At 42.5% G+C, this 16,654-nt stretch overlaps 1 protein-coding gene across 3 annotated transcripts; it reads right to left on the bottom strand.

Moving 5' to 3' along the window:
- Positions 1–5,644: 5,644 nt before the first annotated feature.
- Positions 5,645–15,972, bottom strand: GRP (gastrin releasing peptide). 3 transcript variants are annotated; one of them, XM_063077547.1, is made up of 3 exons: positions 15,834–15,972; positions 10,415–10,657; positions 5,645–5,709 (listed from the first exon to the last, which is right to left on the bottom strand). In XM_063077547.1, exons 1-3 carry the CDS (start codon positions 15,970–15,972, stop codon positions 5,645–5,647), a joined length of 447 nt encoding a protein of 148 aa, XP_062933617.1. The 3 variants fall into 3 exon arrangements, with proteins under 3 accessions (XP_062933617.1, XP_062933618.1, XP_062933619.1); XM_063077548.1 differs by having other exon boundaries at positions 5,645–5,688; XM_063077549.1 differs by having other exon boundaries at positions 5,656–5,709; positions 10,434–10,657.
- Between the last annotated feature and the right edge of the window lie 682 nt (positions 15,973–16,654).

Below are 16,654 nucleotides of genomic sequence, written 5' to 3'. Positions count from 1 at the left end.
CATGGTCCTAAAACTATCTGTATTAGTCTGTTTTTGTTGCTTATAACAGAATTCCTGAAACTGGGTAATGTATAAAAGATTGAAATTTATTTCTTACAGTTTCAGAGGCTGGGAAGTCGAAAGTCCAGTGACATCTGGACTCACATCTGGTGAGGGCCTTCTTCAGGGTGAGAACTCTCTACAGGGCCCCTTGGTGACCAGGGTGTCCCATGGCAGGAATGGGCTAAGCAAGAGATCTAACCTGCTAACTTGCTCTCCTTATAAAGCCAACAGGACTACCTCATGAATTAATTAATCCATTCATGAGGACACAGTCCTCACATCCAATCTCCTCTCAAAGGCCCGACCTTTCAAGTACCAAAGTTGGATTTCCCACCCTCTTAACACTGCTACAATGGGGGTCAAGTTTCCAATACATGAACTTCTGGGGGACGCATTTAACCCATAGCACTATCCAAAAGAACTTCAGCATCTGAGAATGGAATAAAGCAGAGAATATTTCCACTTAACAGCAGTGACTAATTTTTAAAATTGCCGTATTGATAGAACTGGGGTTATGTGTGGCCACAAGAAATGAAGTCCTTGCTTGTAGCAGATGCTGCTGGGTGTCCATTTCAAATCAATGCCACTCTCCTTCCTACTGAGTCTTGATTGTGCTTAAGTACTTGCCCCTCCTCCCACATGGTCTGATTCCCCTCATGAGTGATGGGTTTCGGGCAAACATGTAACCCAGCTGGTCACTGAGGTGTGAGAGTGTAGAGGCCTCCGGGAAAGGATTTATCACTATTAACAAGGCAAAGCCTAAAAGGAGATGGTCCCTCTTCCTCTGAATGTTGTCATGTCTGGATGTGACATCTGGAACTCCAGCCTCCATCTTGTGATCATGAGAGAAATCAGTTTAAGGACAAATGTGACATGCTGGTGGCAGAGTGGGAAGACAGAAAGACCCTCATCTCTGAAGTTATATTTAAATTAAATTGAACTACACCATCCTGAGTTCCCTCCTTCCTCTGGAATTCTCGTATATGAGATTATAAATCTTTTTATCTTTTATGCCAATTTGAATTGAGTTTTCTTTTACTAACAGCCAAAGATACGTTAACTGATGCAATGTTCATTTCTAAAGGTCTCAAAAACTTGTCTTTTTTTCTCATCTAGAGTCATGTGGAATCATTCATTCATCATCTGTTAATTACTGTCATGAGTCCAGTCACAGGGAAAGCAAAAGAGAGGCTATGGCTTCCCTTCCACCAGAGTCCAGCTTGCTAACCTGGGTCCAGTTTGTTTACCAAGACCCCTTGTTCCTGAAGAAATGTGGATGGAGGGGTGGTAATATCCCTCATGCATGTATGTACATGAACACATGCATCCATGTGCACAGATACATGTGGTACAGCATGAAGTGGGTTTTTGCCATGTAAATAAATACTTAAAAAGTATCACATCTTGGGTTTAATTTTAGAAATTAAAGATGACATTCAGTCTATAAAACATGATCTCTGTTACAGTCTCTTGTTTTCAGAGATGGAGGTTAGGTGAGGCCATGAAGAAAGCATACTGTCTGTAAACCATGATTTTCTGACACTCAACATTCAGAATGAGACAGGGGGCAAGACCACTTCACATTAAACATGGAGACCTATTGTCCAGGAGTCTTCCAGTCACATCAGGCTCAAGTCCACTATTTCTAGCTTGGTTCTGTCCCAAGATTCAATTTTGTAATAGCTGATGTGGCAAACTGTTAGTTTCTTACCCAACATATATCCTCTTTTTTCCCTTATTAAAAGAAACGTGTCTTGTTTGGGGGGGTAGGGTGATGTGGTTGCAATGTCCCCAGGTGGAAAATGATATTTTTCAGTTTCCTTCACTGCTAGAAGTGATCATGTGACACAGTTCTGACCAAAACACAAAGGCTGAGGATTTCTGAGAAAGCTTTGCTTTCATGATATAGACCCCACCCTTTCCTGTTTCTCTTTCTTTTTCCTGAAGGAAGCTGGGGTGTGTTTGCTGGTGCTGCAGCAGCCATATTGTTACTGCTCATGAAGTGAAATTTAAGAAAAATCACAAAGATCTTGGCTCTGAATCCTTAGATCACTGCACTGACCTGCACCGTTAGCCTCCAGACTTCTTAGGTTATGAGAGGAAGTTAAACCTCTCTCTTTTTTAAGCCATGGATATTTGGTTCAGTTAGGTTTTGTCACATGTATCCAAATGCAATCACTAATCAACATAGATACAACTGACAGCCAAAGTGGCACATGTTCCCAAAGGAGAGGGCTCTGGGTTGTCAATCATTAGTATAAGTCAATAGGGGAGATCCCTTATTTGGAAAAAATTAACTAAAATAATGAAAAACAGAGTAGAGTTTTATATTATAAAATATACATGAAAACTCTTAGAGCTAAATAAGAAGCAAAAGAAGATTTTTTTAAAAAATGTGAATGATTATATTTTTATATATATATAATATATATATATATATACATTTTTATTTTATATATTTTTTTTTTAGCCAGAGTATACTTTTAAAATTTAAATATCTCTTCCAAGATAAACCAAAGTATCTGATTAACACTCTTGGAAAGGGTAGATATAATTACAGTATCAGAGAGAGAAAGGACTGAAAATACTCTCATTCTTTTCCTTGAGGTTGTTAGAGTTCCCTCTGGGCTATGATATATCCTTAGATATTGTTCAGGTAGCCCTCTCAATCCACACACAGTAACCATCTACCTCTTCTGTCTGTCAAGCCATATGTAATGTCACATATGTGGACCAAACAGAAAGGCAGGAGGGAAATAGATGTTTGTGTGTTTTATCTGGGTCTCATTTGAGGTGATTAATTGTAAGACACAAAGCGCCAAGAGGTGAGACTCGTAGCCTTTTCTGGGCACATGGTGAGCACCGTTCTTTTGCTTTGGGAATGGCAATAATAGTTCATCATTGTTACTTCACATTGTCAGATTAATGCAGGCTGTAGTTGAGGAAGTAAATAATGCAACTCTCATATCCTACTTAGATAACTCCTGATACATCCCCACTGGGTTAAAATTCTGTGCAATGATCATATACCCCTGGTAGGAACTGAGAGGTGGGCATTCTGAGGCTAGAAATTATACCGCACTGCTTGAAATGTCTGTTTAATGTGCTACTGAACTACTGATCATGAGCAGTCTGCCAAATTACCCAAAGCAATCCACCCTGTAGCACTTTTTAAAAAGGACTGTTTTTAGAAGAACAAAATTGAAGGTTATTATTGCTTTCTTTTCTTCTGGATTCTTCCTCCTGAGTATTCTTCTTTGCTACAAGGATTTCTGAATATCGTCACCTCTTACAAGCAATCTTATCTTCTTCCTGTATGCACTCACCTGGCCTGTGCGCTGTAAAAACAATCACTGGGTTCCTGCTTTTCCAGAGTCCCAGGCTGGATGCTAACTGTTCTCCAGAGTAGGAATGGGTAGAAATCAAAGGAGAAATTCCTTTATGAGCAAAAGGAGGAGGGGACATCAGTTATTTGTGCTTGACCACATATTCTGAGCACGTTCTCTTTCTTGATAGGGTCTCACAATTTTAGTCCCACATTCCCAAAGTAGAACCCTAAAAACTACATTTCCCAGCTGCCCTTGCAGCTTCAGGCAAGTGATCTAGGTTCCACCAAACAGACACACTCAAGACTCTGCTATGGGATTGGGCCACAGGTAGAAGAGGCTTTCTGGTGACAGGCTTTCATAGGCATCATGCCACCAGGCACAGTTGGTGGCAGAGGCAGAGGCAGTGGAAGACAGTGCAGACTTGGGCAGCTCTGCAGAGTGCATTTAGGGGTAGTCATCTCATCAACTAGATTAGAGGCATGGCTTCAGGCATTGGAACTGCAAGTTTGGTCTTGAGCATGTTTCTTTGGTCTTCCCTGCCTAATATCCACTGACACACAGACAGACATGTGATGTAACTCCACTTGCAAACAAATTTAAGAAAGATCTCCTTTTGGGGAAGACTATATCTCTCAAATAGAGATTCTAATCTTGATCTGGGCTTGGTATGGAAGAGCCATGGGTCAGGAGATCAGAATGAGCTGTTCCTACCTCTCAGTCAGAACCCACGGAGAAAAAGTGATTGCTGCTAAAACATGGGATCGTGTATGTCTGCTCTAGGAAGACAACCAAACAAGGTTCAGTCTGTATGGGTTATTCTAGGAGTGTTTTCCTACAACTAGGAACATTTTTTCCTTGCCCATTACAGAAAGTAATGCCACCATTACAGAAAGTTTCCCCTGAGTCTGGAAGATTTTTTTCTTCTTTATGAATGTCCTACTGGAGGGCAAATCCTTCTGAGAGAGTTAACCTCTTCGTCACTAGCTGCCCAAAGGCTTCAGTTGACACAGTCAGGATTGAGATCTTCAGAAAGAGGCTCAAGAGGGTCCCAAGATGGAGAACAGGAGCCCTAAAGAGGAAGGTGGTAGGACACTGAAAATACATTTCACATATTTCCCTGGGTCTGGCTATGTACAAATTGTGAATCAACATAGTTTTAAAAGAAACTAGAAAGAACACATCACCTCTTATGTGGTTCTTTGACAAGCAAGATAAATCTCTAAGGTTTCGAGTGTGATTTTCCTAAATGAAGAAAATCTAAACATATGGCAAGGAGCTTCAAAATCTGTTAATGTGCAAATGTCATGATAAAAATGGAACTGGTTAACAAACTGCCAGGCCACATTCTCTGAAAATGGAAGAAAGTCTCTTGAACTTATCCTATCCTTTTGCTGTGGAGCTGACTAAATCTGGCCTTGGGAACTATTTCTACTTCCAGACTGGCAATGAAACTTTGAAGAAACAGTTCTACTTGCTAGGCTTAAATATTCTGAAGGGGGTGGGAGTTAAAATGAGATAATGCAGAAAATCTAGTGACCGTGGATGTTTAGATCCCAGTTTCATCTACTATGTGACCTTGGACAAGTCACCTGACCTCTCTTATCCTCTGTTTCCTCATCTTAAATGGGAATAATAATTCTCAACTTACAGGACTATTACGAAGAGTACAACAATAACATCAGCAAAATACCTGGTCATGGTAAGGACTGAAAATAATGGAATTATTAAGTGATGAATAGGGCTAGGCTTCATCTTCAATCTGGCCCATCAGATGGTAGTAGCTCCTAGTGGCAGCTTCTAGAAAGGCTGTAAGTCACTACAGGAATTCAGTAAGTGGCCTTCAGAAGTGAGAACTAAAAATTCAGCCTGAGTTAATCAGTGAGCACCCAAGTACATTGTCAAGGTGTTTGTTAATCTCTGCCACACTATTCTCTCACTTGGGATTGAAATAAGCAAACAACCTGGCCTTTGGACAATGTGTTTAAGCTTTTATTGTGACTGGTAATAGATTGGGGCCTTGAATCTAATCAACAAATAGCCTAGATGTAAAAAGCATTAATTGGAAGACTCTTTTTGGTCATTTGTTCACAGCAAACAAGTTCAAACCAGAAGATGCTGCTTGAAAATCATGAATTTAGTTAAGGTTGCAAGATACAAGAATAGGTAAGTATTTTGCACAAAGGAAATCTTGTTGATGATACAGGAGAATTGATGCTTGCAGAACACAGTCTCTCAAGGATTTTGTTTTGCTCCTTCGAGAGAGGCCGTCGTTGTCATTGTCCATTCAGCTGGGGGTCCCTTCCTTCACTTTGAGAACCTGAAGCAGAGAGCCTACCAACTGAAAAAGGATTAGAAAGAATTAAGCAAACAGTTGTGGTGCTGAAGTCTAAATATTAGAAGTAAATCCATTCCCAACAAACCTTAAGCATCACTTGGGAGCTTGTTAGAAGGGAAAATTCCTGAGTCAACCCCAGACCTAATTTGAGGGTGGAGCCCAGCAACCTGCATTCACAAGCCCTCCAAGTATTCTGAGCATGCAGAATTCGAGCACCATAGCTGTCCCCCGAGAGAGAAGTTAACTTCCACTTTTTTTTTCTTTTGAGCTACTGCATTTTAGGGTCTTCTTGTTATATCAGCTTAACTTGTACACTGATATGATCACTCAGCTATGTTTTAACTAATGTTGAGAATTAAATCTATTATCTCCAGGCATGTATTACTAGAGTAGCAAATGAATAGGGGACTCAGGGAATGTGGAATTTTAATTCTTACTTTGCTTACTTTGGCAATGCCTCATTACATAAATCGAAGCCAGTTTCTGAATTATGCAATTACGCATTACAAACCTACAATTGCAAATGGTAGTAGTGTGGGCAACTTGGGAAGAGGAGTTCATTTGGGTTTCTGCCAGTTCCAAATTTAGTGTGCTTTGCTTGTTGTGGCTTCTGCTCAAATTAACTAAGACTAAAGAAAGAATGAGTAGCTATAATTTAAAAATACCTCTTGGTTCCCACACAGCACTCTTTACCCATGAGGAAACACTTTTCATCCAGACTAGAGCTTATTACTCTTCCCGAGATTCTCTGGCAATTCAGATTCCCCAGCTTCCAGACCAGCCATTTGTTTCTAATAAAATTATGAATACTCTCAGGCAAGTTATTACCTGCTCTGCAGCTCAACTGTTTCAACCAGGTGCTAATGAGCCCAGGGCCTGGGGTTTGGTACCCACGCATGCCAATTAGGTTTACTTTCCTCTGGGAGCCCAAGTTGCACTATTAAGGGCCACCAGCCTGCCTGAAGACGTCACCACTCATCTTGCTATATGAGCCACTGGTCATAAAAGGGACCAGTTGAGGATGTGGGGAAAAAAAATCCATGGAACTCCCCATTGGCTCAAAATGCTGAATGTGAGAGGTTTGGCTCCAGGGAATGGACGTAAAGCTAAAAGGGACAAGAGAGTTGTGTAAGCTAAGAAAGGTAAGGCCTCAGGAGGCAAAGGGGTCCATGGTTAGTCCAGCTTCACTCTGCTCCTTTATAGAAACTGTCAGAGTAATCAGAGGCTTATTAGTTATTCTTGACTGTGTGTTACTTTTTCTATACTTGGAGCTTCCTTAGGAGCATTTCAAATATTAAGAAACAAAATCTTTCTATTCTCTGTACTGATTGATGGGACAGTGAGAATAGTCCCTTAAAAGTTAGGACAAACTTACACATTCACTTCATTTTCATAACAGCCTCTGTAGTTCATCCCCCCTACCCCTTTCTTCATGTCCACCAAAAAAAAGAAGAAATCTAAGGCTGCAAAGAAAAATGAATTGGGTCTAAGTTACAAAAGGAACCCAAAGGCCAACTTAAACATTCATTGAAACTCAGAAACATCCACAGCCACATCCAGGACTATGGATTGGGCTCTGGAGCTGACCTGAGCACTGTTTCATGTTATAGAAACCATGGGGTAAAAGTTCTACTAATTACAGAAGAGAATTATAAGATTTGTGAGGAGGGCATGGTCAAAAGAAAGATTAAGGTTAACCTTGAAGATTATTGTTCATAATTGCTATTAAAGTTCTACAGCTATTTGCCATGATATAGTATTCTAGATTCAGTGCACATTACGCAAATCTTTTCTGAATTCAGGAATATCTTTCTCATCAAAACATAGGAAATATTCAGAGTTTCTAACTACAGTTCTGGGAGAGTTGGCAACAGGACTCAATGTTTTATTACTAAAATGGGAGAGGAGAGAATATGTGGATAGTTTTTAATTTTAAGAAAAGTCCTTCGGCCTCTGAAAACTCCTGCTGCTAATGTTGGCAATGCTTGGCTAAGTTCTTAATCTTTTCTTTTCTCTAACTCTGGGAGATATATGGATTCCTAATAGAACTACTTTCTTGGCACTCCCTCTTTCTGAATAAGATAATTGTAAGATTTCCATAATGACATACTTTCATTGAGGTGGAATTTCCAAAGCAAGAGGAGTGAGAAACTGTTTTGGTCTCTGCAAAGACTAACTGTTGAGTTTGTGTTTCACATTTCTGGGAAATATTTCTCAGAGAATAGTACAAAAGCTTGCAGTAGCTAGTTATTCAACTTGAGGTGGAGTGAAATGGGACAGACTTTCTCAACTTGTAGAAAGAAAAATACTGCATTAAAGGATAAAGTAAAAAAGCAAGGCCTGATTATAAAAAGATGACCTTGTTCAGCTCACGTTGAGATAAGCATTGTCCCCTTTAAGCAGTCACTCTCCATGACTGCCCACTCAATCCATCCCATAACACTGCCACTCAGAGACCTTTGTAGAGCTATTCTTTTGTGATTGCCTTTGAAGCTTACAGAATAGTCTTCTGAATTTGGTGGGAACTTTTGATCCTTGAGGAAGGTGTTGAATTTTTCAAAAGATTCCAGAGATATGCAGAATCAGGTTCAGGAAATAACGCAACTCAAACTGGATTTTGATGTTTGGTTTGAAAATGAGGCATTATAGATTAATAGCACGATTGTGTGTGTTGGTGGGGAATGTATTTTATGAATAAGCTATGAGAGCGTGTCCATTTCAGTATGTGTAAAAACTCTTTTGGGGGGTTTTGTGGTGGCGATCTTTGTTACTCTGTAGACAAGTGAGAAGGGTATTGCTGTTGGATATCCACCCATGGAAACTCTAGAAAAGCACTTAATCAAGAAATGGCAGGGCCAGCTAGGGGCTGAGAAGTCTGCCACCAGTTCACAGAGCCCTCAGAGCATGTGACTCATCAACAAAGAAGAGAGCTGATCACATAACATCTGTAACACAGGTGTGGAACAGAGAATCACTCAGGGCTTTGTACAAAGCTGGTTCTTACTTCTGTATTGGTTGATTTATTTATTTATATTTTATTTATTTTTCATTTTATTTTTTATGGTAACATAGTTGATTGTATCTATCTGTGGGGTACAGAGTTGAATATCAATACCTGTGTGCAGTATGTGATGTTCAAATCAGATAATTAGTATATTCAACATTATACAATATAATAGTTTTGGGGGCCCTTTACCAATTCCTTCCTTACTTCCCCCCCCACCCACCGTATTGGTTGGTTTAGTCCAGATTTTCTTTCTGAATAAAAGCTACTAAAGACTTTTTCTCTAGGGACTTAGTGCAACAAATCAATTTGTAGGTTGCATTTAGCGTGGAAAATCCACAGTAGACCAAAGAGCAGTGAAACATAAAGCCTTCCTCCAGAGAAGCCAGCTGAGCCTTGTCAAAGTCAGCCCTGAGCCTCTGCAAAGGGACCTGTCAAAGAGTTAACCACCATGAAAGAGTGAAGGAGCGAAGTGTCCAAGCTCTGTGAGTGAAAAGCAATTTTATTGTCAGAAACAGTGAGAAGCAAGGCCTGCTACTGCATCCTGCATCCTTCATATTTATGATCACTGAGGACCATTTTCTGGAAGTCATCTTGCATGGCACAGACTGTTGAAGGCAGACTGAGCACAGGCTCTTGTCCTAGTTTCACCAATGAAAATCTATATGACTAGTCTCAGTTTCCTCACCTCTAAAATAGATGATTGAACCTTCCTCCTGTGAGCATAAACCAAGAAAATGGAGGTAAACTGCATAGCTCAGTATTATAAGAAATGTTCAATAAAACTATCTGTTATTTTTTTAAATTATTATTATTTTTTTTTTTAAAAAAGATGACCAGTAAGGGGATCTTAACCCTTGACTTGGTGTTGTCAGCACCATGCTCTCCCAAGTGAGCCACGGGCTGGCCCAAAACTAGCTGTTATTATTATTGTTATTGAAATTATTATTTTTGGCTTTTATTATAAACTTCATGGAAATGTCTTAAAAGTTAGTAATAATCATTTCATTATCAGTTGCTAGTTTTCTTCCTATAAATTTTATTCTCTCTTTTATCCTGTTTACTGTCTTTGTATCTAAACATTGCCAGCTTGGTATAATTATTTTTTTCCTATCCTCAACAAAGTTATATACAAGACAAATCAGTTGACCTCGGATATGGTCACCAAGTTTTGAGTTATTAGGATGAAACCTGAACTAGGTAATCTTGGAACAAATACAAAGAAATACTACTTTGTATGAAAAGTAGCGAATGAGAACATTCTCTCCTGAAATCGTCCACAAATAGGCTTTTCCTTCCACTAGTGTTCATCAAAAATAAAGATATCTGTAGACCCTCAGGGATTTAGTCAAATAGTCTATGGCCTCACTATTAGAACATTCTGGTAGGGCCTGACAGTACAAAAAAAAAAAATCCTACTAATGCGTAATTCTGAATAAACATGATTGCTAGTAAAACTCATATATTGGAGGTTGGAACCAATGCCCTTTTGATGTGCTAAGAGGAAAAATAAACTTACGTCAAAAAGAAAAGATAGCATGAAAATTGTCTACCAATTCGCTTAGCATATACTGCTGTTAGCCTGATGCAGAGGCTGTGAAGGCTTATATCATAAACAATTTTATTCTTCTCTGGTTAAACGTCCCCTCCTTTCAACTCTCCCCAAACACCTCCCACCCCACCTCTCAAGTATGTTTGCTTTACCCTTGCATTTTGAACCTACATCTTTAAAGTTGCTGCTGTCCTCTGAATCCCAAGTAGACAGGCGCTCACCCAAGGGATGGAGATGAGGTGACTGCCAGCTTCTGTTCCTCTTTGCTTCTATGAGACCCAGCAAATGCTTTGCGGCTTCTTCCCATTGAATGTATCCCCTTAGCTGCTGCTTCAGGCTCCCACCCTCATAAACATATGGGAACTCTCCTGTGCTCTTTTTCCCCATTAAGTGTCCTGTAAACAAAACAAAAATGAACAAAACAGAATGCCACAAATTTAACCAAGGGGAATGAATGAACTAGAAATTACAAAGGACACCAACTATGTTTGTGCTTCTTCTTTCCAAATGCAGAATAAATAGCATTTTATTATTTGGAGTTAGTTCATAAATGACAGACAGACTTTGCTCCCTGTTCAAAATGTGCAATGAGCTGGACAGAATTCAGAACTGTAACCCAGCAGCCCTGGGTATGGTTCCAGCACCTCTACTAACTAGCTTGGCAACCTCTGCCAAGGCATTTAGCAGCCCCGGGCTTTGATTTTCTTGACTATAAAATGAATAGGGACTACTAGATTAAATCTAAGAAACCTACCATATCTAAAGTTCTACTATCAATTCTATGTGCACAAAATTCTATTCCCAGCTGAAAGATGGAGTTTAAACATCTTCAGCCAATTCTGAATTGCTGCTGAAAATAAAAGTCTTGGTCCTTTTCTTTGTGTGATTAAAAAAAAAAAGTGTTGCTTTCCTCTTATGTGTAACACAAATGTACCAGAGGAATTTTTCATTTAAACTTTCTCAGAATTTTAGCTGAGATTGAATCTAGAAAACTTCACCTAGATTTTATGGTTTGTTAAGAGTGTAATGAAAAACAAGTCAAAAACGTGTTCTGATCAACACTCCCCAGCCACATAAATGCAGTATTTTCTCTTGGATGTTTGAAATGGTCAGTGAAAGTCTATCAATGGCTCAGGGATGGTGCCTGTCATATAAATAAATAAAACTGCTGTTAAGGAGGCCAAACCACAAAAGCAAGGTAATTCATGCATACAAGTGAGGATAACATAGGGTCAGAAGTGGATATAGAATTTAAGATCTGCTTTCTTAACATGCTAGCCCATTGCTTAAACATACTCTTGTGATCTTATTTACATTCTGGAATTGATTTTCACCAGCTTTCTGTAATTGGGCTTTATAGCAACTTTGGAACTTCTAACGTCAATAGAACTATGGTGCTTTCAATTTAGAGCACACAAGGAAAAAGGTCTTTGTGGTTCCAACGTTGACTGGCATTAGAAGTATTTAAAGTGAACATCATGGGAATTTAGTCACTTCAAATTGGAAGAGGCCTCTTCCCAGCAGTTCTATCCACAAACAGAACGGCCCTCGCTGTAACTGTATTTCTTTCATGTGTATTGCAATTTACAGTTTACACAGTTTTAAAATGTGGACTATTGCATTTGATCCACCCCATAATAGGTTTGGAGAAAATGAGGCTTGGCAGAGGTCACACAGATATAAGCAAAGATCTTAGGACTAAAATCAGCTCACAGTCCGGACTTATTATTCTGCTTTGAAGTGTCTTTTAACTTCCTAAGAACATAAAGTAGCTAAAAATCATTCTAGGGTCTGGAAATAAGGACAAAATCTACTACAGGCTTTCTAATGTTATAAAAAGAGACTGACTATATATCAGTATATTGTGACTCATTATGTGACTCAGAAAAATTAATTCTGTGAGCATTGGGGAGTCTTAAAGTGAGGTTTTACTGCATTGCAGTGTGAGTACTTCTGAGGTTGCCTATAACATGACACAATATCATGAAACAATTTCAAGACCCTGTTGAGGATACTGTTCCAATGGAAGGAATAGAATTCTGAATGAATGGCTCCTTGCTTATCTGCTTGGCCAACTCGGTGCCCAGATATCTGCTAAATAACCTTGCTCTCAGCCATAACAGTGATTATGTTGCACAACTTCCTAGGAAGTAGTGATGCATTTGGCTTTATTTACATGGAGGAAATTGAATCATGATGATTGGAAGGCAGGATTAGAACCCTGATGATCCCAGTAATGACCTTGGTCACTGTTGTACTTCCTAATTGCCTATCATCTCTTAGGGTTCTGGAAATAAGAAATGAGTTATTTTATTGCCAATGAAGCAGAGAGGTAATGGAGATATTTTTACAAATAAGAACTTCATTTTTGTCATGCCTGAATAATTTTGTGGACTTTTCTAAAATGGGAAGATAACATCATCCTTCATTCTATGATTGATTTAACATTGATTCTTGTGATATGGTACTGCATTTTAATACTTGCATATATGGGGTGTGTGTGGTATTCAGCTTCCCACCCCTAGATCCACAGACTAGTTATTAAGGAAAGCATGCCGTCTAAAACATCCCAGGGGATTATGCATACCCAGGGTCCCTTTTCACTTTTGAGCTGGCTACTGTCAACCAAGTTATTGTCTCCATGACAACATGGATGCTATGCCCACTTCCTCTTCTCCTCACATCACAGGTCACATGTCCACATCATGATAACAGAGATCTCAGCATAAACAAAAGACAGGCATTTGAAAAAATAAAACCTGACTCAGAGAAAAAATGCTTTTGTCTTTTTTAATCACTTAAAGAAACCACTCAATGGCAGGTTTGAAAGATAAATAAATATTTTTTGGAGTCAAAATTTGAAAATTACCCTGATTTAGGAAAATATACGCTGAGATATAGATTTAAATGTTGAGTACTTCTAAGAACTAGTTTTTCTGGAGCCTCACTGAAAACTATATTTCACCGTTTCTAGGGCAGCACTACAAGGTCAAGCCAATCTGCAGCTGAATACTGGTGGTTCCAAATTCAATCTCCTGGGACATGCCTCACATCAAAATTAGAGTCACAACTAACATTTTGTGGGAGTACAGGGAATAGTCACCAGTGTCAGTATTGACATATACAGTGTTTTCATGACACACACAAAACATATCCATGAACATCAAGCCAGATAAGAACCTGTGAAGCTTTCAAGCTGTTGACTTGTCTTCCGTCGCGGCTTCTCTCAGCCACAAGAAGCAATTCACTTCACACATTTGCAGATGTGTGCTGACAGCTTCCCCATGGACGGTGATACGTAGGTTTCGTTTGATGTGATTAAAACTAAACCACACGACTTTGGTGATTGGGGGGGTAGACGTTTGCTTGGGATGACTGAAAGCTAAATTTAAAATCCAACAACGTCATTCACCTTGTCAATGCTCCTGTTCCAACAGAGGGCATGTCTACCCAAAGCAAACTTTTCCTCAACCACAAAGCAATGTTAGGCCCAAATGTGATTTTCCGCTTCTCCTACCTCTTTCCCTTGCTCTTCCCCAACTCTGCACAGTCAGTAAAGGGAGAAAAAGGAAAAAGAGTTCATCTGAGAATAAATAAGAAAATCATATTTGGGGTTGCCGCTAGCTGGTATACTTTTGAGTTCAGAATGCCCAAATACCACCACGAAGGGTCATTAAATTCCAGACACCCTAAATACCTGGGGACATACGTGCTCCAGCAAATCAGCGTTGTCTTAGCTTGCACTAGAAATAATACGATGCTGGCTTCCCAGCTAACTCTGTTCTCCTCCTTTTGGCCTACAAGGGTTACCTAATAATAAGCCTTTTAAGCACAAAAATATAGATGAGCAGAAAGAGGCTGGGAATCTGGAAGTTTCATTCTACCTTTCCAGCCGGTGGCTGGACCAGACAATGACCACTTGATTTTCTTGGGACCACTAGCTCCCAGAAACTCTTTTTTAAAAGTATCAATTCTGAGTTTTCAACACCATCTAAGTACCCTTCATTCTTAAAATGCAGGGTTTCTTGGCTTCCCCCACGCCAACCTCTCCTCTCCACACCAGACTCCTGGGTTCCTCGGGTCCCTCAGCGATCACAAATCTTCTCATCCCTGGAATGTCAAGACTTGGCAAATGATTCTTTTAGCGACAACGAAAACTGCTGTGTTGCAACCGGAGCTCTCACCTCTCAGAGAAAAGCACAGGCCACACGGAGGAGCTGAGGGCGCTACGGTTCCAGCCTCACCCCTTCCCCACTATTCTTCCTCGTCTCTGCACTGAGATTCTGTATATTGATTGATATTTGAATGAGCTAGTACCTTTCTAATACACTGTTCCTCGCTCCTAAGTAGATGATTAAGGAAATAGTAATACACACACACACACACACACACACACACACACACACACACACACACACACACACACACACACACACACACCCCTACCTTAAATCTCGTTAGAGATCTTACCAGCTTCCCAGGAAATGATGGGGTTGTGGTAGTTGGATTTTGGGGACGGGGGTGCTGGTTCTGAGAAAGTTAGACGCTTTGCATTTGACGGAGGCTATGCTTAGAGAGGCGGAGAGCCCGGGGCGATGTTGGGTGAGCGTGAGGCTGGCTGGCAGCTACTGGCGTCCCAGCTGCTCGAAAGCGGGCGCCCTCCCCACCCGCCGCGCGGCGGTCCGGTTCCGAGTACCGGGACGAGGGAACCTCCAAGCCCGTGCTGGGAGAGCCGGTCTTGGCAGATGGAATGGGAAAGGAGCTAGGGCAGAGGGTGAAGTCGTGAATCTAGAGAGGAGGAGAAAGAGCAGCAGCTCAGGGGTCAGAGAAGCCGGGATGAGCTTGGAGAGCAGGCGCGACTCCCGGAGCTCCGAGTCTACTGGCTGGAAAGAGGGAGGGATGACCAAAAGGGCAGGGAAAAGAATATCGCTGCAAAGGGAAGGGAAGGTCTGAGAAAAATCAGAAGAGCAGAAAGAGGCAGGATTCAGGCACTGCTCTCTAAACAGATTTGAAACCCGGGGCGGGAGCGCTGCGCGCCAGGTCCCCACACCTGTGGCTTTGCCGGGCGCAAAGGCGCAGACTGGATTCCAGCCCACGACGGTCGGAGTCAAGGCCGCCGGGCTGGGCCAGGGTTCCGAGACGCACCTGGAGGACCCCGCTCCCCAAAGTTGTTCAAGGAGAGAACAGTGCCAGACAGGGTTGAGATTAGGTGAAAAAGGAGGGGTTGGGCAGGTGCGGAGGGAAGGTGATCTGCACATAGGGTTGGGGTTTTTTGGAGAGCTGCGCGCGGGCTGGTGTGCCCTGGGGAAGTGGGGTTTGCGGTGTGGACACAGACTGAAAGCCAGCGGGAAAGGATAGAGGCTGGTGAGGGGCCGATGGGCTTCCCAGGATGGGGAAGGGGGGGGGGGAGTTTTAGGAGAACCGCCTAGGTGTTTCGGTAGAAGGGTCGGAGCAAACCCAACCCCCAAAGCTAGTCCCCGGAAACGCTGAGAGATGGGAAGACAGGTCCCCTCCGGCTGGCTGATACCGCCAAGGTCAAGGGCGTGCGGATCCTGCGGGCCGGACACTCACCCACAGCCCAGTGGTTGCCGCGCGGGTACATCTTGGCCAGGACGGTCCCTCCGCCCGCCGGCACCGGCGTCGCTGGCCCCCGGGGGGCCTGGCAGAGGACCAGCGCCAGCAGGACTAGCGAGAGTTCCGGGCCGCGCATGGTCCCGCGGGAAGCCCCAGGATCGCCGCGGCGAGGCTGGGCGAGGCTGGGCAGGAGGTGCGCTCTCCCGGTGGAGCAGCGACGGGAGGACCAGGACCTCGGAGGAGCTCGGTCGCGGCCGCCAGCACCACTGCTGCAGCCTCCACAAAGGCACCGACTTTATATGCAAGCCCAGGCGGGGGGGCGGGGGGCTCGTCGACCGCGGACCCGAGCGCTCTGACGTCTCCCTATAGCTAGCCGGGGCGCTGGGACGCCCGGCCCGGAAAACCATCCATCTCCCCGCGAGTGATGGAAAGGCTGAGTGTACACGGCCCCCTCTCCCTTTCCCACATCGCATCAATTCCTCCCAGCCTCGACGCCTTCGCTCCAGCACGATTTAGTGAACTCCTGCCTCTCCAGCCTCACCGGGGCGCCTCCCGCGTTAGGTGCTTTCTGATCCCTCAAGGGGCAGCGGCGACCCCGTGGCCTGATCTCAGAGGGTGGAGAGGGGGGAGCACGAAGGACGGATGCTTTGGGGCTGGGCTTCTCTGGAGAGCGCTGGAACCCTGATTGCAACGGACTTCTGGTCCATCCCCAGTCCTTTCGCTCCATGGACCACCTCCTCGCAGTCCCAGCCCATAGACTTCGGACCCTGCCTCCTTCCTGCAAATCTCTCCACCTCACCCTTGTCTTCTCCACCAGC

The sequence above is a fragment of the Cynocephalus volans genome, chromosome 13, assembly GCF_027409185.1.
Source record: "Cynocephalus volans isolate mCynVol1 chromosome 13, mCynVol1.pri, whole genome shotgun sequence".
In the NCBI taxonomy this organism is placed as follows: Eukaryota; Metazoa; Chordata; class Mammalia; order Dermoptera; family Cynocephalidae; genus Cynocephalus; species Cynocephalus volans.
The sequence above is the reverse complement of the archived record's forward strand: the minus strand, read 5'-3'. Positions and strand labels throughout refer to the sequence as shown.